General features: G+C 42.5%; 2 protein-coding genes across 3 annotated transcripts in view; one reads left to right on the forward strand and one right to left on the reverse strand.

The window, feature by feature from the left end:
- The window catches only part of ccdc146 (coiled-coil domain containing 146), a 62,228-nt gene that overhangs the window by 29,955 nt on the left and 10,698 nt on the right, over positions 1-21,575 (reverse strand). For both annotated transcript variants that reach the window (XR_008573792.1, XM_054799983.1), the window contains exons 5-21: positions 20,273-20,389; positions 8,805-8,887; positions 8,291-8,506; positions 7,703-7,760; positions 6,800-6,882; positions 6,573-6,666; positions 6,404-6,477; positions 5,867-6,094; positions 5,689-5,778; positions 5,389-5,485; positions 4,008-4,100; positions 3,652-3,819; positions 3,437-3,525; positions 3,013-3,177; positions 1,820-1,895; positions 1,586-1,734; positions 1,282-1,510 (exon numbers count right to left, since the gene is read on the reverse strand). Coding sequence is in view for 1 of the 2 variants with exons in the window: in XM_054799983.1 (XP_054655958.1) it covers positions 1,282-1,510; positions 1,586-1,734; positions 1,820-1,895; positions 3,013-3,177; positions 3,437-3,525; positions 3,652-3,819; positions 4,008-4,100; positions 5,389-5,485; positions 5,689-5,778; positions 5,867-6,094; positions 6,404-6,477; positions 6,573-6,666; positions 6,800-6,882; positions 7,703-7,760; positions 8,291-8,506; positions 8,805-8,887; positions 20,273-20,389 (2,109 nt within the window). In the remaining variant the exon portion in view is untranslated. The remainder of the gene's footprint in view (positions 1-1,281; positions 1,511-1,585; positions 1,735-1,819; positions 1,896-3,012; positions 3,178-3,436; positions 3,526-3,651; positions 3,820-4,007; positions 4,101-5,388; positions 5,486-5,688; positions 5,779-5,866; positions 6,095-6,403; positions 6,478-6,572; positions 6,667-6,799; positions 6,883-7,702; positions 7,761-8,290; positions 8,507-8,804; positions 8,888-20,272; positions 20,390-21,575) is intronic.
- On the forward strand, positions 12,855-20,423 carry fgl2a (fibrinogen-like 2a). The gene is made up of 5 exons (XM_054799998.1): positions 12,855-13,532; positions 13,872-14,076; positions 17,739-17,958; positions 18,127-18,297; positions 18,499-20,423. Exons 1-5 carry the CDS (start codon positions 12,984-12,986, stop codon positions 18,812-18,814), a joined length of 1,461 nt encoding a protein of 486 aa, XP_054655973.1. The 5' UTR covers positions 12,855-12,983; the 3' UTR covers positions 18,815-20,423.

Genomic DNA, 21,575 nt, shown 5'->3' on the forward strand with positions numbered 1-21,575 from the left:
AATAACAGAGGAGACTGGACACAGGAAGGATATATCCTGTGTTGTCATACTGATTATAACGTTCATCCTTACGCCTCTTAGCAAGATATGGCATTACAAGCAGGAGACGTCTCTTCAAGGTCCTCTACGATGGCAAATTGATATTTTAATGACGTTTGAACAATGTGTCCCTAGAGCCTGTGTATGAGCACTCATTAATGTTTCGTTGTTGTATGTGCTGTATGGTATCTACTGTGTTGGACAAGTGCAGCGGTGCAGTGTACTATCTAAAAAGCGGATAAAGTGCACGCACTCTGTCAAAGACAGTGGACAAAAACAGCTCGTTAGCATAAAAGCTGCAAACAAAATGAGGGGGTTCCCAGTGGGGCTTACTAAAAGAACTTTTAAACTGTCTACATTCAAGAATCTAGGCTAGATGTTTGGCAACACACAATATACTCTGAGATGTATTTACTGTAAAACAGTTAAATGGAGGACCTTTAAGAGCTACTGGGAGCAATGACGACAACAATACAACACAATATGTAAGATAGAAAGAAAGAAACGGGATAATGGTAAACACCAGACGGAGCAAACAGATGGGTGGGGTTGTCTCTCTCAAATGGCAGCACATGGCAAAGTCAGATCCAACAATGTGATCATCCAAGAAGACTGGGATGACACAAGTTTCATCTAAAGTATCTGCAAGTCAAAACGTGTCAGCCTGATAGCAGTAGTGTACAGCGGCAACACACACACCCGATCCCTCGACGCGGACGCTGGCTGGTGAAAAGGTGTCGCTCTATGCATTGTAAAGTAGCTTCATTTTTGGTTTTATTCCATTTCTGTCTCCTTGTTTGGATGCTCATCTTAATGCATGGTCGCCTTCTAAGATGAGATGGTGACACTGTTGTTTCTGTCAAACAGCCCATTGGTTTAACATAAAGATGGATGGTGAGCATATTCCAGCCTGCCTATATAGGTTTCATTAAAAGGTATGTTTAAAACACGGATCCAATCACTGCTAGACTCTTAATGGCGCCTTCAGACTGGCCAACATGCACATTAAAGTTGAGCAATGCAATCCTGCACTGGCATAAACTTCATGCACTTCCTCGAATTCTGAGATGATGACACAGAATGAAACTTAAAGTCCATACCGATACTCATGATGGAGTCATTGTACTGCATGTGTTGAGGCAATACCCATCCATTACAGCATAATACATTTACTGGCAAGAAAGGAACACACTGTCCAACCCTGTTGTAAAACTAACAAGCAAGGCTCATCACTTATCCTACCTCTATCTGCAGCATAGTAATCTGTTCTTCCAGTTTCTTCTGGACCAGCACCTCTTTCCTCTTGAAGCCGATCTGTCTCGTCACCTCTCTGATGGCCACCTTTAAGTCTCTCATCTCCTTCTCCAGGTTCTCCAGTGCCACGGTGCCTTCATTGATGGCCACCTCCTGCATGTTCACCTTCTCCTGGTAGTCGAACAAGACCTCCTCGTGCTCCAACAGCTGGATGCCTCTGCGTGGGAAGATGGCAAAACAAAAAAATGACGCATGCTCATTTTTCAAATCGCCTACTTGAATTTATACACACAACAGATTGCGCCGCTGTACGGTTCCTTCCTGGTTCTTGTTCATATCGAGAAGCATTTGCTCCTGGTGGCTGATCATTTGCCTGAGCCTCCGTAACTCCACTTCGTTGTCCTCACGCTCCTGATCAACCTGACGGCTCTGCCAAGCAACCTGCAGGATGTTAAGCAAAACACAGATCCTCGAGAGACTCCCAGTACTTCCATGTCCATATATCGCACTTAAAAGCAGCCTGGACCTTGTTGATGTTGTTGTGTAATTTATCCTTCATTTTGCAGCTTTTAGAAATCTTCATATGAACTTTAGTCAGGAACCTGTTAAAAAAAAAAAAAAAAAAAAAAAAAAAAGACAACACAACAGCATAAGTGCGTACAGTACAGCCCTCACATTTCACATTTATTATATCTTCTCAAGGGACGATACTATAGAAATGAAACCAGGATACAATTTAAAAAGAGGCATCACGGTAGATGAGTGGTTAGCATGTTGGCCACATAGTCAGAAGTTTGGGAAGACCTGGGTTCAAATCTCTTTGTGGAGTTTGCATGCACGGGTTTCCTCCCACGTTCCAAAAACATGCATAGTAGGTTCATTGGACTCTACATTGTCCAGAGGTATGAATGTGTGAGCGTGAATGATTGTCTATATGTGCTGGCGACCAATCCAGGGTGTACCCCGACCGTAATGAGGATAAGCGGCATAGAAAAAGGATGGATAGTTTAAGAGTAGTCAGTGTACAGGTTGTATATACTGTACCAGTATGGATTTACTATCGTGTCAACTGGCAGCACCAGTAGGTACAGATTACAGCAAATATGTCCAAATCATTTGGACATGTTGGTGTCTAGCACTGACTTAATCCTCTTGAGCATGGAATTCACCAGAGCTGCACATTACTGGAATTCTCTTCCATGGTGACATCACTGGTGGAGCTTGTGGACTCACTTCCTTTCGCTCAAGGATGTCCCGCAGGTGCTCAATAGGGCTCAGGTGTGCAGGAGACATACTTGGCCACCTTGACCTTCCTCAGCAAGGCACTTGTCATTTTGAGGGTTTGAGCTCCTTGTCACATTGGAAAACTGCCAGGCAGCTCAGTTTCTGCTTCAGAATTACACAGTACGTTTCCCTCAGTGAACTGCAGGTGCCCAGTGCAGGCAGTACTCGTGCAGCCCCAGGCCATGACGTTACCACACCATGCTTCGCCGTAGGCAAGACACAATTATCCTGGGACTCAATTGTGTTGCCAGTTATTTAGTCAATGGCTGTGTGATGACTAATTTTCAGTGGATAGTAAATGTATATACTACTAAACAAGGTGTACAATGACCACTCTACAGTATATTCATTGTCATAGTATTGTGCCATGAGAAGATATATTGTTATAAAAGGGTATAGAGACTGTATTTTCCTCCAACAATATGATGCACACACCTGTCCTTCCTGGTAGCGATACTTTTTTGGATCTCCAGCTCATTTTCAAGCACCTTCACTTGCTCCAGTAACTCCGTGAGCCTCTGTGAGGCAATCTGCTTGAGCTTGACATACTTATTCTTCTCCTCGGTGATCGCGTCGCAAAGTCCGCCGTACTGTAGCACTCTGAGGAATAAAAGGAACAATTAATTAGCGGCTCAGTCAGGCTTGTAATCAGTGTCTGCAGACAACAGATGCCTTTTAAGTGAGAGCTTGGCGTTGCAGCCGGCAGCGTGAGGTGAGCGTCATAAATTGCCAAGATGAGTTTAAGGAGAAACTGGTCACATCAGTTTGCTGCATATAAGGTTGTGTCCTTATCCGTGCAAACATTAAATGAAGGGAAGCTGGCACCAAGCAAAGAAAAATGGGAAAACAAGCATGACACCTGCGCTGCAGCATAGCACTCAGCTTGCTGTGGTGCATCATGATGAGCTCCTTCTCTTGCAGTTCCTGTCGGATGTGTTGGTTCATTTGCTGTGGATGGATTCAATGACACAGGAAGAGGGGCCTTTAAAATCTCAAAAACAGTCTGTGGAAAATATGCGTTTCCACCACATGAGCAGGTTATTACGTGTGCGGGTGTGTGTGCTTCTGCTGCACCTCAGCTCTTATCATCTCACGGTGCTTGTGGCCCCTTTCCTCTGCTTTAATGTACGTGAGACAGCGGAGGTGATGCAGTTCTTGTCTCAGGCCATCTGATTCCCTCAGCAGCTCCTGAATGATCCCATACTGCTGCTGCTTCTGGCTCGCTTCTTTGCTTTTTGGTAACTTGCAAAGAAAGAGAGGGGGTGGGATATTTAGCATTGTTCTCAGCTGCTTTTTGCGAGCAATTAAAAGGAGGTAGACAATGCTACGCTTTGTCCCTGCAGTAGTAGATATGCAGGACTAATGAGGCGGCACACGCGACCGTCGCAAACAATATTGTTGGCGCCCACACACTGTGCCCACATCCTCACCTGTTTTTCAAAGCTGACTTTGAGAGCATCCACTTCCTTCTGAAGAGCCATCCTTTGCGCAACGCTGGCCCCTCTTCTCAGAAGAGCACCTAACTGGAAATTGAAGTCAAAAAGTCACAGTGAAAATTTTTTGTGCACTGTTGTTGGTCTCAACAACTTCTACACTTCCACATACGTGTACTGTAAATAGAAACCTATATTTAAAATTAAAAGCATATGAATTGCAATAATAGTAAACAACATTAAAATAAAACTAGACATTTTTTGGTAATTTTGCCCGTCATCCACAATCCTTATGTGAGAAATACACGTCTTTCTCTTTTCTGTGTGTTCTAAAGCTATAAAAACAGCCAAAAAGAGGCAGCTAAGAATGCACAACTATTCCGCTAATAAAGCTTTCTGAAAAAAACTCCAAAAATGCTCCACTGACATAATGACCTGCATATTAACCAAGTTACAGCGACATCACGCCGAAGAACTACTTATCTGGAGAGTGACACCTCGCCACACCACATCACATCAGCTAGCTACTAGCCAGCTAGCAACTAGCTTCACCACACACACAGTGCCTCAGGCCACCACCGAAAGGCAACGCTACATATTGGAGCTGTCGCCACTGTTGCTATGTTTCTGTTTTTGACTTTGGAAAAGTTAATGCTAGGTGTAGCGTTCCTTTCTACAGCATCTCGCTATGTGAAATCATTGTGCCCACAAAGGAAGTTCCTGTAATGCTTCAAATGATCAAAATACGGTAAAATAGCATGTATATAAAACCATAAAACCTTGTTGGAGGTTTTTGGAGGTCTTTTAATAGGCGGAATAGGTGTGTCCCATTACGCACATTAATTAGCTGCCTCTTTTTACCTGTTTTTTAAACTTTAGAACAAACACGGAAGAGAGAAAGATGTGTGTTCATGTCTCACATAAGGATTGTGGATGATGAGCAAAATTACCTACAAAAGCGCAGCTTTCCTTTAAAGTGATGATTTGTTGATACAGTTAAATTGGAAAAGATGTGATGACTGAAATTTGAAGGCACTTAAAACACATCCTTAGACGTCAATTTTTGACAATGACAGCAAAAAAATGCTTTGTTTGCGACATTTCCAAATTATGCAAAATCCCTGATGTGTCATAGTGATTTCCTTTCATGTGAGTATGATATGTGCTGACACCTTTCTCTTGAGTTCTCTCTTTCGCTTCACCAACTGTACGCAACAGTGAAATTACAGGAAGCCGTAAAAAAAACAAAAAAAAACATGCTCCTGATGTAATGGAAAATATTAATGTTCCTAATAACAGGAACGTGGACAAATGAAAGCCAAAATTTGTCTGAACATTAAGCCGCAAAGTGGGTGAAATATGACATGCGACAGGTCACCTGTGCTTGTAAGTCGCTGCAGGTCGATTGCGTGTGTTTGAGCTGCTCGGTGGCCATGGCCAGTCCACGCTCCATCCTGCTGAAGGCTTGCATCTGCCTGCACCAGACATTAAATTTTTCATCACCACCACTGTCTCAAATGAGGCGCGTTAAAGATTGCAGAAGACGTTTGGTTTGCTTGCAATCTGGTTTAAAAGCACAAATTGACTCCAAGGTTCATCTTTGTTCATTTCAGAGCTCTAACACAAATCCCCTTCAAGGACAGTGTATTTTAAAATGGTATTATTTATTTATTTTTACCTTTTTTTCTCTTTGAGCTGCACAGATTGACTCTCGTAGAGGAGCTTTCGCTCGCACATGATACTCTGCAACTTCATTTCTAGGATCCCCCTGGTAATAAGAAAAAAAAAGCATGCAAATGTAGTTCTTCGTGCAGCATGAATGCATAAATGAATACAAACAATTGTTAACACTTTACCTGTGCCCCATTAGCTCCGCCTCCTCTTCCCTGCTGACCTCCTGCTCGTTCTCCAGCTGCCTGCACTTCCTCTCACCGGCCTCTATTTGGGCCTTGAGACCCTCCAGCTCCTTGGCCAGCTCCTCCTTTTGAGCCCTGAGGAGGCCATTGTGCTCCTCCACCTCCTTGGCTTGCCGCTTAATGCCTGAAACCTCGGCATCCATCGCTTTTAGCATCTTCATTGTGGCTCTTAAAAAAAAAAAAAAAAACACTTCACACTTGGTACTCCCAGCAATGACATCTTGACACCTTCAATTTGAAACACCTTTTAAGAATGAACAAAAGGTTTTATTAGGCATAGTTGCAGCGTTATCTACTTTAATGAACAGTTTGATAGTCCAAGGCAGTGTGGGAGTGTGTATCAAGTGGACGAATTGAGCCATTTCTGTTTTCTTGTGCTGCAGTCTTAGCGGGTCATTTACACTTTATATCCCCGGCATTTGGAGCATTTCCTGCACTTATTGGATACAAATTGTTAGACATGTCTCTTGCACTCACTCCCTCTTGGAGCGTTTCCCTCCAATCTCCTTTAAAATCTGCTCAGGTGCGGCAAGGAGCTGAGCTTTCTCGGCCTTGCAACACACAAGAGAGAAAGGGAGAAGGCAGATTTGTTATTTTATTAATGGTGAGATGGAACCAATGCCCACTCGCTCTCTCGTACACACACCTCTTTGAGTTGAATGACTTTCTTCATGTCTTCCAGCTCTTTCTGTTCCTGCAATGTCCGCATTTGATGGGTTGCCATGTCTTCCATCAGACTTCTGTGCAAACATGTACCAAGTACACAATCTCCCAAAGTGTTTCATACAGAATTAATAGCCGCAGAGCCCCTTTTCCACTCAAGAAAACCACAAAAAGTGGAAATACAGTATGTGCATAGGAGGAAATGAATACCTGACTTCCGCCTGTCTTTGGGACACCTCCTTTTGAAGTTTCTCACATTTGTCCTGGAGGGTCTTTGTGGTGCTCTCCATATCCTGTATGATCAAACAGCAGATTAATTATTCTACTTACACTATCTGAAAAAAGTGAATCACATTTCAGCAACCATTTTGCTGCAGTGTATCTTTTCAAGGGACAACACTATGGAAATGTATATACTTGTATTTGTATATGTATATACTTTATGTATTTTATGTACTGAGCAGCAGTACAGCAATTGCTCAGCACACAGCTATTTTTGTCTAACTAGCCAGCAACACAAGAGTGTAGCAAGATACGTATGTCTTGCAGAGAGCTAAGCATGGTCTGCGGCTGCACGAGTGCTGCCTATTCTGGGAAACTGTGGTTCATTGAATTGAATTGATTCAAACATGAATTCCAACATGCACTGTGACATTCAAAGGCAGAAACTGGGCCGCAAGCCAGGCTAAGAACAACTCCAAGATGATCAAGTGCCTTGCTAAGGAAGGTGAAGGTGAAGGTGATTGAGTGACCAAGTATGTCTCTTTCAGACCTGAACCTACTTGAGCGCCCATGGGGAGACCCTCAATACTCACTTGTCTTGCCAGCCAATAATGGCTGTGTCTTAAATAATTTACAGCGGGTAGTACAGCTATACAAGCTGTACACGGACTACTCTAAAATATATTCATTTCTACAGTATTGTCCTTTGGGGTATGCCGAGTATACATGCTGTATTTAATAAGGCTGAAACCCACTCTTCGAGGTTTGTAACAGTGCATGATGGAATACTAATGCTGAAGTTTGGATGGAGGCTTAAGGTAAAACTCAAAATCATCCCCTCTCAGGTGAAATCGCAGTAACTCCAACTGACAGCTGCTGTGATGAACTTACATCAGGTTTGTGCTGAATGTTGTTCTCCTTCACCAGATACCGCTTCTCTTCCTGGAGACTGCAACAAGGGTGAGGCAAGGTGAGGCAAGGTGAGGCAAGTATGTCACAAAGGGACTAGAAAGTGGGTGTTATTTTTGTTTGTCTAAATAAAGGGGGTCACAGGACTGAATGTTCAGGAAGCAGCAGTGCATGTTATGTTGCCTAGCAATGTTCCCGTGACCTCCGTCTGACTCGAGTGCAAAAAGTGTTCTTTTCCATTTCTCTGGGCGCATCTGACCCTTTGGACGCTGCGATAGTGGCGGTGAGAGATTTGGAGGAAGGAAAAGTGAGGCCTGCGGCAGAATTGAGGAAAGTGGCTTGTGAGAAATGAGGGTTAGAGAGAGAGGAGCAGAAATAACTCCCACACTGACGCCAGAGCGCTTGGACAAGTAAACACTTTGCAGGGAGGAAATGTTAAAATTCCACTGGCAACTGGTATTTGGATCAATTGTGTAAATGTGATAAATCATATTTATCCCAAGTGGTGGTACATTTTCACGTGGAGATTAAACAACATGTAATAGTTGCTGTTCCGTGCAGAAAGCTCACCACTTGAGCTGGTGCTGTGTCACGTAGTCTCTGTCCTCAGCTGCTTTCAGCTCATTGAACGCCTGCAGGAGCTGAAGCCTCAGTCTGCCCGCCTCACTCACAGGCTCCTCGGAGGAGCTTGGCTCTTCTGCGCTCACCAAGTCGGCTTGGAGCCTCCTTAGGTCGGCACGGAACTTTGTGGTCTCTTCCAAAAGATGCAGCTCTGAGTCCTGGGCACTGTTGCAAAAAAACGGTGTAAACTCAAAATTGAACTTTTTTTTTTTACACTATGGTATTGGTTATCATTGGCTTACGCAGGTGTACCAATCACATTTTCCTGCAAAATGATGAACTGCTGTGCTGCTAGGTAAGTACTGTGAGGCTGAAAATATGCTAGAACAAATAACCTCTAGATCATTTTTGGCACAAATGTCCGACATCACCCTTTTTCCCCGACTTGAGTTTTGCAGTCTTTGGCTCCATCGTATCAACAGGCAAATTTAAGAGGGGTAGACAATTGTTTCCATTAGCATACCTCTTCAGTGCATCACTCAGCTGCCTGTAGATCGCTTTCAACTTGGCCACTTTGGCTGTGCCGACTCTACCGAGTGACAGCATCTGGAAGGCAACAATCAGGCATATTCATTAATACTGAGGGGGGTGGATTAAATAAACTCCACTTCTTCCTACTCCTTTTCAGACATGTTGAATTGGGCAAGCATTCACACATGCATACTAGTCGTCCCTTGCTACATCGCGGTTCAAATATGGCTCCCTCAATATATCGTGGTTTTCCAAGAATTAAATAAATGAACGGTGTTTCGTGGTTGACTGCGGCCCATTTTTAGTAAAAAAATATTGAAATACAAGTTATATGTAGTATTCTGGCCACTAGGTGTCAGTAATGACACAAAGCATTGATGAGACGTGACATTACATCACATTACCATTATACTGCATGTCAGCCACGGCATGACGGGCATGATAGAGTGAAAATGAGCTATCCTCCTATTCCATGTGGAAGTGGTATGTTTTTGGCTTCTTATTTTGGCTTTCTTCCCCACTCTGTCTGAAACCCTTTCTTAAGTTTAGTATAAATTAATTGGAGGCTAACTTGGTAGCATGCTATGGAGCCGTGGCCATCTCTTGTGTCCCTGCAGTGATCCCGTAGCCTGCACATTAACAATGTGGCGAAGAAAGAATAACAGGAGTGTAACGGTGATTGTAGGGGTGTTATCTCATGTGTACATAGCTCTAATAATGGTAAAAAAAAAAAAGTTACGTTTTAACATGTTTTCTATGCTCTAACTTCTAAAAGATTCCATTTATTACCACTGAATCCTATTTTGCGGAAATTCACTTACCGCTGTCAGGTCTGGAACCAATTAACCGCAATAAACAAGGGACAACTTGTACTTTGTTGAGCATGTTCAGATTAAAAAAACATTAACACTGAATGATGCATAAAAACACTACAAATGTGTCTGAAGAGTTGAACAAGTGTTTATCATCGTCATTGGAGTAAAGAACGAACGATCGCTAAAAAAAGTAGTAGAAAGCTCCCTGTAAAAGCAACGGTAATACCTCTAAAGGATTAAAAAGCTACCATTAACGCTGAAAGATATACAGCTGGAGGACTCTAGTAAAAAGCAGGTAATTCCCCCTTTTCTGCGGTGCTCCGTCTTTGCAGAGTGTGTTGTTGTGGGTGAATTTTCCCCCGTAGTGTCGGGTACTTTGGCGTGTCACAATGATGGAAACTGTGGACAGGTGCTCAGCTCTTATCTTGGCAGCCAGGCAGGTCGAGCTGGGGATGCGATAATGAGGGGATAACCTTGCCTATAAAGGCAACCTGACTTCTTAGACATGGTAATGTGTGTGTGTGTGTGTGTGTGTGTTTTCTTAAATATTCATTCCATTACATACTGTAGTATCTGGCTACCAAACACTTGGTGTGCTCCAATGAGAGTAACATCAACAACTTCCCTTTAAATGTGTCACAACCGTCATGCTTGGAACTTTAAATGGGTCATTGTTAGTAATGGACTCTTGCGCAAAATCTTAACTACAAAATGTTTTTGTAACCACAGATGAGTCACCAAAATAAGCTCTGTGTTGTAATTTTCCCCCATCACGGCTGACACGGCAGTGATGCAGCAGACATCTTGGCAGCAGCAGCAGCGTGCACTGAGCGTTTTATCTGAAACAGCCCGAAGGCGGTTTGTAGGCAGCCTTGCCCCTCCTGGTGATGAGACTTATCTGCAGCAGTTAAAAGGGAATTGCAAAATTTTATGGGGTGAATGCGTAACACGTGGATCTTTGAAGTGAGACAATCGCTAAATTATATTTATGCGTGCAGGCAGCAGGAGGGCTGGACCTGCACATGTAGGCACAAATAGGTGGCTTGAGCAGGCAGAGGGGCACTGAATAGCTTCCTGGAATTTAAACATGTTGAAGTGCACCACACTGAGAGAGGTGAGGGGCAAAAACGGTGGAAACAGATCTGAGCATGATGCAGTGCAGATCTCTGCAAACTACAAGCACAATAATAAAGATTTTAGTGTGAAAACGGAGCAGGATTGTCTTTGTAAGGGCAGGGTTTTATATGGATTGGGTTTCATTGCACAATGCAGGTAAAACCTAATGAGATGTCAGGTCAATGCATGTGAAAAAGATAGCAGAGGGGTTTACAAGGCTGCAACCTCGATGAGAAAAACAATCATCATCACTGTGTGGACAGACTCATCATCTCCCTCTATCTGTGCATCTCTACAGTCATGTTCTGATATTGACTTTTTGATTTGGCAATGCGCCCAGAGCCAGACTGAATCAAGGTGACGGGCGAGGGCCTTTCATTTGTAATATTTCCCTCGGCCGTTCCCTCTGGGCTCCACCTCTGTGTAATGTGTAATGCCTGTTATGAATCTTTAAATATTCTGTTGGCATGTTGAAAAACATTAAGACTGGTGGAAAGTTAATGAAAATGCAGTAAGAACAACGGTGGAATCAAAACAAAAAGTTAATGGTTATGCTATGTTCAGCAAGTTATGTTGTGTACACTCACAATTCAACAAGTCCGAAAAGGAGAAGGAAGAAGCAGATGTCATCCTACCCCTTCTCCATGTTTCAACAGTGACTGATTGTTCACTTCCGGTGTTTATATGGCATTTCCTAATGTCCTAATAGGGAATGTGTAATAATACTGTAGATGGACTAGGCAGTAGGGGTATCACAAGACACTCACAAGACAAGACAATACACGAGATTGGGTTGACGAGACGAGGCAAGATTTTAACATTACTTTTAAGAAAACGACAATGAAAAAAAACACATGACGATATATTGCAATCTACTAATTTCATTTCTACTTAGTTACACTATTCTGCACTCTATGTATATGCTAGCGGACAAAGAGCATGTATGACTGACAAAAGGGCTCAAAAATCAAGTTCATTTTTATTTATTGTGTGATTAATTTATTTATTTTATTATTGTTCCACCGGACATTTTATTCCTATTCCTATTCACAAGATATCTTATCACGTTTTAATCTCGTGAGATTTTGTGACATGCCCACTAGGCGTTGGACGACTGTACGTCGCTTTTCACCCAGTTCAGAACTACGCCCCTAATGCCATACATTTCAAATTTGCTGATAATGGTTAATGGTATCCAAGGTTTTTGTCAGGTAATGAATTATATGGAATGTGGGCTAGAAGTTAGCAGAAACATAAATTAGTTGGTTGTTGCACAGCTTTGGACAAACTTAAAGAAAGCTTAATTAACTTCTGATGCAATGTTAGAGTGTGTTATTCCTCCAAGCACACAGAGAATCCTTAAGCAGCACAAATGAATAGAGAGTCTTAATAACATCCACCAGCGAGTCCGCGAGAGACACTTGTGGGTTTGCTTTTTCATCTCCATAGATTCAGTAAAAAATAAAAAAACAATTAAAAAAAAAAAGGAGGCTGCCCTGGCCTACACTGACATTACAGTTTTGTCTCATACTGTACAAAACACCCGAGAACATCATACTCATTTTTTTTTGTCTTCCCCTCATCCACTTGTGGTGGTAAGGGACAAAATTAAATATTAATACAGGACATGTAAGCAATAAATCTGATTTGTAAGTCTCTAATAACTAGAGCGCACTGAATTAATTTGCAGCATTTCAAGCCCCCCAAAAAAGCTTGTAAGTGGTACTTGAGCCTCTTTGATGTGGCTGGGTTTACAGTACAAGACTGACTGGTGGGAAGACGGATTGCTGCGTTCACTTCAGTTCACAAAAAGGGTAAAGTAAGGAGGGAAAAAAAGCATCCCCCTAAAGTCATTGGAGTGGAGAGTTCCTGTGCACTGAGTCATTTTGCTCCTCGGGGAGACTGGCGGTACTTCCGAGTGAGGCAGGGACAAGGACATACCTTTTCTTTCCAAATGCACCCCATGCAAAAAAACAAAACAAAACTCAAGCAGCATCACTCAAGCTTTCACAATGCTGCTGATATGGTGATGGGCATTACGTAAAAGCGCCACCCCTCCCTCTCTCTCCTCCCTCGCTCACCCGTCCTCATATTAATGACACAGCATCGGAGGCAGCACCAGTTCCCCTGCACTCTCTCATCCTGCAGGTTGCACTCCCTCACACACACACACACACACACAGCCTGACTGGATCACACACACTTTTTTTTTTTTGTTTCAGAGCACTTTTAAGACAAAAATGAGGACCATTCTGGTGTGTGCCACTCTCGTACTCGCAGCCACTTGCCATGCAGCAGACTTCCCCGGTAATTTACACCACAGATGGGACGCAAGAGGACCCCACATTTTGGGAGTGGACTCAGGCACCCCAGCCTCCTGTGCCATAAAACTGAGACCGTCAGGCCAATGTGGGGGCTCCGGGACCGGATCGGAGGAAGGCAGCGAGGAGTGCCCCTATCAGGTGACCCTGCCCCCTCTCACCATCCAGCTGCCCAAGCAGTTTAGGCTGCTGGAGAAGACGATGAAGGAGCTGCAGAGCCTGAAGGAGGTGGTGAACAAGCTGAAGAGCAGCTGCCAGGAGTGCCGTGGGACACGGGGAAGCGGAGTCTATGGACATCAGCAAGCGGACCAGGGACAAAAAGGGAGTGATGTGGCAGGGCTGGAGGCGCAAAGTGGGTCCAGCCAAGAGGAGAGGGACAATGTGATGGTGTCTGGGGCTACTGTGGAAGAACATGGACCTAATTTTGGGAAAATGACACCTGGTCCTAGCAGCATGCAGGAGATGCAGGTAAGAAAAGCATGATTTAAAAATGCATGTCAACAATAATTACAAAAATTGAATAATGAATGACGCTGGAAAAAGTGCAAGTCCAGTCAAATGCAATCAGCTGGAACGTAAACTGGACATTAGGAAACATTCCTGGTTCTGTAAACTGTGCTGAGAACTCACATTAGCTACCATCCAAACAGCGGTAAATTGTTGCTTTGCCTGCTGAGCTTGTTGACACTCACGTCCACTGTGGCAGACTTTCAACCATCATGCCGCCTCTCTCGCTGTCTCTCTCTATTCCCAAAATTCAACAACAAGAATGGAGGCTAACCCTAAGACCCTGATGTCTCCATCCAGGTGAAGCTGAACAGGATGACGGTAAGCCTGCGCAATGCCAGGAACCAGATCACCTCTCTGCAAGGTCGCATGGAGGCCCTCAACCTCCTCAACATGGACAACGTGCAAGCCATGGTGGACAGACGCGTGGAGAACATCAGCGGCGTGGTCAACAAGCTGAGCTCCACCTGCACCACCCAATGTGCAGTGCAGAATACGCCACAGTGTAAGCATCCCTTCACTATGTCCTCTATTTCCTTGTGCTGACCATGTCTAGACAAGCCAAAATGGCTCTAAAGAGTACGTGAGGTTGCCATGGGGGTGATTTTCCTGGCAAAAGATTTATTCAATAATGGCAAAGTGGCCAATTTTAATCTTGAGAAACAACAACAAAGTCTTGGTGCTCACCTTCACCCAAAGAGGCCTTTCCTCTTTTTTTGTCAAATTAAATCTTGCAGACTGGCACCAATTGTCGTAATATAATAGTCATTTTATTTTTAATTTCACCTTCATGAAAATGCATTTTATTAAACGTTTATATACATTTTTTGATTCTTTTTACTAAATAATTCTCCTGCAAAATCCCTTGTGGAGTCATTTTACACACACACTTCTGCTTTTCATAACAATACATTGGTTTGACTCCCGGCCACGGTTTTTATTGATATCACTACAACAAATAATAAAATGAAAACTTGAGGAACTGTAATTTGACACATTTAGGGGGTATTTCAAATCTTTTTGTTTGTTTGTAATGAATTGGTCACTAAACAATCCACTTCAGTTATATTATAAATGATTATACAAGTTTTCCCTAAAACCTAAAAAGGTTAATACTGTACATTGGGGATGTCCAAACTTTTTCCACCAAGGGCCACATACTGAAAAATCAAAGACTGTAGGGGCAACTTTTAAATTGTGCAACTACGTTTTTTTTTTTAATTTAATGAAAACAGCAATTTTTTTCTCCTTACATTACCCTTTTTTCTCTCCTATTTTCCCAAATATCTACACTTTCTTCTTGTATATTTTTGTGCGTAATATTCTGGCTTTATTCTCATAATATTTTGACTTTATTATTCTAATATTATAACTTTATCCAGACTTAATTTTCCAAAATGTCAACTTTTTCTTAGTTTTGTTTGTTTCTCATATGACCATTTTCTCCTTTAATTTTTCACCTATATACTATTTTTTCCTCTTCATATTATCACTTCAATATCTTAATAATTCTCTTTTATTCTTGCAAAATTACTGTTCTTTCATTTTTGCTGTTGTTTTTATTAGTTTTTGTGTTCGATTGTATTTTTGAAATCGTCCAAGGGCCAGTAAAAAAACAGCGGCAGGCCATAAGTGGCCGCCGGGCCACTCTTTGGACACCCCTACTGTACATCAAGTGTAGTTTCATGAAAAAGCTTCTGTGTCCAGCATGTTTCTTGAAGGGAGCTCCTGTGCAACGGAGCGAATAGTTTCAGGTTGTGGTCATCACCATTGCACTTGAGGGAAGAAATATGTACAATTGACCTCTTACATAACATCATGTAAGTGCCTTGACATTCCACTACTTTTACTTATGCACTCCAAAAATGGGGAGAGGGAGAAGGAAGGGCAGATACTTGGAATAGGAAGGAATGGGGGGGGGACTTTGAAAGATGGGAAAAGGCACTTTTGAGTGGATTTTATTTGCATGGGTGAAATAGAATGCAATGCTATATTAGGATGTTTTTTTTTTGGTGTGAGCTTATTTCTAAGTAGATTAGTCTGGCGTATGGTGTGAAGGGAATCCCAGCATTCATCTTGCCTTTTTCTCCTTCAAAAAACTCCACTTCAATGCCGTTCTCAAATGTTTATCCCGAGTGCACGCGTCCTTCATCATTCATTCATTTTCTTGCCTCTTAGATGCTCCTTTTTCCTCTTGGCTTAACGTCTTTCCTCACTCGCTATCTAATCCCTCTTTTCCTGTCGGCCTCGCCCATTTTGGAGGTCATGCTCTTGAGTGCTCAGTCGTGCATGAAACAACTAATTCTCATTATCTTCTGCCAACAACACAAAGAGCAAAGGAGGCGGCTTCCCTGACATTCGACGCAGGTGGTTGAAGTGTGCGTGGAAGTGGGATGGGGTGAGTAAGGGGGGGGCGGTAATGTTCGTCTTTGCGCAAACGTGTTGAGCTCCAGAAGCGGATAATGGTTCTGACACAAGCCGTGCCGGGCGGTGTCTGAAGTGAGTCCCAAAGAAAACAGCATTAAACATCTGTTGCCATGGAGATTGATGGCAAATCCAATGATGAAATCTTTGTCTGACAAATCCACCCGCAATTCTCCTCACACGATTCATTCCAGATGTTAAATGAACACCGACACTGCTCGCGCAGATAAACATTCTTGGGAAAACTTTCATGTTTTTCCCATTTTTCACAAAGTCTATGTGTTTAGAGGAGAAATCTGCAGATCTCCCCTTACTTAAGAATGAGCCACCAGCTGCCACATTGCAGCCAGAAACGGATGAATGCGCCATTTAAAATGTGAAGAAGCAGTAAAGCACACAAATTCTAAATGACTCGAGTGTGCAATGACTTAGAAAGCAGGCACGCTGCCGCGGCTCTTTGAATGGGCTTGGAAAGAGCCACCTTGGAGTAAAAGTTGACTCGTCAAAAGCTTTTCCACTTGCTTTTATCACCTCCGACTTGCAGTGTATTCATCCCAACCGCTTTCACCAGCACTCATCTTCCCCTTTCTCTCTTGCGGGGATGTATTAGGGCCTTGAGGTGAACTGACAGGAATTAATGTCCAAGTTCAGCAACATTAAAGCACTCAAACAGTGAGAACTAGTCTACTTGTGAATGGAATTTGCCTTTTACGTCCATGACAAAGGAGGAGGACCGCACTATCTAGGCGGAAGCACATTTGTATTCGTAACAGATGCCGATCTTGCGTCGAGGACAGGCTGTCATGTTGCATTTTGGTGCCAGTCACTTATCTACAGGGACTCTGTGATAATTCAAGCTGTAAACTGTCAGTCATGTGATTCATCATCGCGCAGCAAGGAAGCCTCAGTGAGTTATGTATTCTCCGCTAAGGCATGATAAGGGTCGAAGCGGAGTGTCAGGATGTACCATGAGGGTGCACGTTCTTCCACAAAACCCAATGTCTGGGCTTCTTCACAGCCTCCCAAAACTGCAGAACCAACGAGCCAGACTTCACAGCGCAACGAAGCGAATCCAAAGGAGTTTGCATGCTGCCTGCCCCAGTGTCACCAATCTGTAGGCCCCATGGGAAGAGCCACTCTAATCCAGTTTCACACATTTTTGACAAGTCTGTTCTTTTCCACTCCCAAGAGTCCTTGGAGTCTTTAACAAGGAGTCCTTTAGCTCAGCATTCAGTGCAACCGCAGGAGAGCGGGTGTTGAAAAAATAAGCGGGCAGGAGTAATTGTAAAAATCTTGGAAAGTATAGAACAGAGGTCACTTTTATCTTGCTATCTGTTGCCTTTCCATTATAGTCTTTTAAGAAAAAGACCTGATTCTCAGCACGATTTTCAGACAGTTGAGATGGGATAAGGCAGGAGTCAAGGGACGACCGTATGCAAATATGAAGACATTTCCTGTTATATTGCGCTTCACACGGGGCCCGTTGTATTAAATTATGGGAAAAAAAGTTGGTGAACTGTTTTGTGTAGGAATACAGTGCCTCAGGATTTAATTCAGCGCTGAAAACTTTCATTGTGATTAAAAATTGAATTACTTTCTTCGGTCTGCCTCAGCCTCGGGGGCCATTTCTATTACGGTCCTCTTAGCAGGGCCGAGGAAATAACAGAGAAGATTGAATATCATCCAGTCACATTCCCCTTACAAATGCCCTCCTCTCAATTCCCTTTTCTGTCTCCCCGGCAGTCATCTTAGCCCCCCGAGACTGTTCTGACTACAATGTGCTGGAGACCAGGAAGAATGGGGTGTACCGTGTGACCCCCGATCCCCGTAACGGGACCTTTGATGTATTTTGCGACATGGAGTCCTTCGGAGGCGGCTGGACGGTGATACAGCAGCGACTTGACGGCTCTGTCAGCTTCAACCGCACCTGGACTGAATATAAGAAGGGCTTTGGAAGCCTCAGGTAAAAAGAGTTATGCCCGTTTTCCTGTCCTTCGGTTACTGTCACACTACTCTCCCCTTGCAACCTGTCCCCCGTAGTCGTAACGTAAATTCAGTATGACTAACAGGAAACATCTATATCGGTCTTCTCGTAATTTATCTCCATCCTTTTCGTCCTCTATCTATTTAGAGGTGAGTTCTGGCTGGGCAATGACCACATCCATCTGCTGACAAAGGCCAAAGACATGACGCTGCGCATTGAGCTGGAGGACTTTGAGGGAGTACGGGAGTATGCAAAGTATGACCAGTTCTACGTGGCCAATGAGTTCCTGCGATACAGGCTGTCCATCAGCGGATACAGGTGCGGTATAGCTTCCTGTCAATGACAATACACAATAAAACAAGATGAGTAATGGCACATGTAATCTGATTTTTCCACACGATACACATAAAAGCAAAGCAGTTTTATTATGTTTTGCATTTCACGAACCAAAATGAACCAAACCGTGGTTACGGAGTACCATTGTAGCCCTCGATGATAGATATAAATGTGTCGTTGCAGTGGGACAGCCGGGAACGCCATCAGCTTCAACAAGCACTTCAACCACGATCAGAAGTTCTTCTCCACCCCTGACCGCGACAACGACATGTACCCCTCGGGAAACTGCGGCGCCTACTACAGCTCCGGCTGGTGGTTTGATGCCTGCATGTCAGCCAACCTCAACGGCAAGTACTACCACAAGAGGTACAAGGGTGTCCGGAATGGGATCTTCTGGGGGACGTGGCATAACATGTCCACGGAGTACTACCCGACCAACTACAGGCAGGCCTTCAAGACAGTCAAGATGATGATAAGGCCCAAGAATTACGCTCCGTAAGGAGATGGGAAAAATGGATGGACAGAAGCGTAGAACCAGAAACATGCACATACTTACCGACAAACCGTACACAAGCCTGAATGCAGTCCAAACAAAACCGAAAGCGCTGTGGCGAGTATAGCCTTCACAATGTTGAATTAAAACCACCATAAAGAACAATGGCCTGGATAACACAAGCCGTGTAAAAGCTAGCCTCCTACCGGGGCCATTATATCCAACGGGGTGTCACTGTGGAGGATTTTTCCACTGGTTCTCTGTCAATATTCTTCTTGCAGCTTAGACTCAGCTCAGCGCACAGAAGTAGTTAAACTAATGAGCTATCATTTAGCCGCACTCATAATTAACAACGGCTATTCAAGTGGGGCTCCCCTTTTGAGTGGCAGCAATACCACACATTTTGAGCCACAGTGTACAGGCAATAGCTTCCTTGTTGTTGCTGTTTTTATTCAATTTAACTCATCACCCTAAACGATATGAACAATTCCTGCATAAATAGGCTACACATTGTGCATTATTGATGATTTCCTAGACAGGAAGAAAAGACGGTTCATTGTTTTTTTTCTATTGGAGTAATGAACTACTGCACCACTTGTACAATACCGCCTCCCAGTGTCACACAACTGTATTGCATCATTGAGTTCCTTTCTCCACACACTGTGAATGAGCAGAATGCTGATTATTATTTTTTTGCTTCCATTTTAAAGTACGTGTACAGTATTTATTCTAACTTTGTGATTTTTGTTAGACTTTACATGTGCAACAGTCATACAAAAACAAGGTCTAATAGTAATAAATGATGATGATGTTAATATTTGGGCAATGAAAAATATTGTGCATTGTTGTGGCCATTCGTAGAAGCAATTATGAGCGTTTGGGTTTTTTGTGTGTGTACAATATATTTTCTATCATTCATACTCATTGTCAACCCAAAGGATATGCACTTTTTATATATATATAAAAAAAAGTTCAATTTAAATGGCTGTGTGAGTGGTACTAAAAAAACAACACTTTTTAAAAAGATACACTGCATTCCATATATTCAATGGATTAATTATTCTTTCATAACAAATTGTTTAATAATGTAAAAGTGTCATGAATTTTTAAGGGAGTGCAACACAAATTCAAAGTTTGCATCTTCTCAACAGTTTTTCTTTGTTACATCATGTTTTTTTTATGTTTATCTTGAATTATTAATTTATTATTCAATAGGGTTTTATCTATGATATCATTTATATTTTTACACCTGTATTTATTAGTTTCCTTACCGAATACGATATCTGCTAACTTTATCTAATGGTAACACAGGAAGTGAACTTGGAAAAAGGGTAGGGTTAAATTAACTCTGCTTCTTCGTACTCCTTTTCCGACACGCTGGACTGAGCAAGTGTAAACGTGTAATGCTCTTTAACGTTGCCATTAAATAGAAGAATGAGACTCAACTAATAAACTGACTTTTACCTCGTCTAGGCGTTGAAAAGTTGGACAAGCGGACACATCATCCTCTAAAAGCGAAGGATCGGGTGCCATATTAGCAAGAAAGACATCCTCCTCCTCCTCGGCAACTTCACTCCCCATCTTTGATAACACAAATAGACATGGACATTGAATTTCACAGCATAGGCGCAAACATGAGTTGTTAAATTGATATTTTTGATGGGAAACTGAACCCAAAAACCCTCCCCCATCCACCGCAAGCCATTATAAACATTGATAAAAGTATACCTCTGTGAGGGTGACAGTAAAAACAGTGCAGTATAACATATAACGATTGCTAACATTAGTAGGCTATAGCTAACGTAGCAGCGTCGTCGTCTCGCAAACAACCAAAAAAAAGTTTTCATACCTTTCTTTTTCAAATGTTCACTCTCCAAGAAGCTGAACATTAGGATAAAACTAGCAAAGAAACATGTCAAAGTTATTACAATGTTCTTAAAACTCCAATCACAGTTTCTCAGCTGTGTGTGTGCGGGCCTTGGGGTGGTTGTCATAGCAACGACACGGTACACCCTTGACAATGTCAGGTGATATAACGAAGTGCCTGATTAGAAATACTATTTTTAAAAGTGAAAAACGTTTTTTGCTTCTCTGTGTTAGTAAATTACATACAATATTCACACGCAAGAAACAAGTTTGCTGACTGAAATCAAAATAACGTCCAGCAGGGGCCAGGAAAGAGTATTTAACGACCATAGCCTGCATTTTCCAAACACGGCATTATAACGTAGTGCATTATTAAAAATACAATTTAATGACAAATACAAATGTTTTCGCTACTCAGTGTTAGTAAATTACATACAATATACACACTCAAGAAACACGTTTACTGACTGAAATCAAAATAATGTCCGGCAGGGGTCAGGATAGAGTATTTAACAAAGTTAGCATAGCATGCATTGTCCAAACATACCCTTTTAGAAAATCTATAATACTGTTTGTTATTAATTTAATAGACCTGGCATGAAAATCTAGGGAGATTTTTTCTGTAATTTTCTTTATTTTAACTGTTAGTGAAAAATATGTCACTCCTTCAATCTATATGCTACTCACATCATTTCATGCATGGTACAGTTGTCCCTCGCCACTTCACTCTATCACAGTTTTCCAGAAACATATTCATTAATAAATAATGCTGTTCCGTGGTTGAAGATGGCCTATTAATAGTCCAAAAACATGCGCATTGAAGCAAATTTATAGATTTTTGCATTAATTAAGCATTTCCGAGCATAAAAATGGCTCAATCAACTAAAGTACAAACAAGGCA

Source organism: Dunckerocampus dactyliophorus, chromosome 15 (assembly GCF_027744805.1).
Source record: "Dunckerocampus dactyliophorus isolate RoL2022-P2 chromosome 15, RoL_Ddac_1.1, whole genome shotgun sequence".
Lineage (NCBI taxonomy): Eukaryota > Metazoa > Chordata > Actinopteri > Syngnathiformes > Syngnathidae > Dunckerocampus > Dunckerocampus dactyliophorus.

What these genes read in the sequence shown, in the direction of transcription:
- fgl2a (XM_054799998.1), top strand. Translation starts at nt 12,984, where the DNA reads ATGAGGACCATTCTGGTGTGTGCCACTCTCGTACTCGCAGCCACTTGC. An exon ending in AGTGCAGAATACGCCACAGT is followed by an intron (nt 14,077 to 17,738) that starts GTAAGCATCCCT and finishes TCTCCCCGGCAG; the next exon opens with TCATCTTAGCCCCCCGAGAC. An exon ending in AAGGGCTTTGGAAGCCTCAG is followed by an intron (nt 17,959 to 18,126) that starts GTAAAAAGAGTT and finishes CTATCTATTTAG; the next exon opens with AGGTGAGTTCTGGCTGGGCA.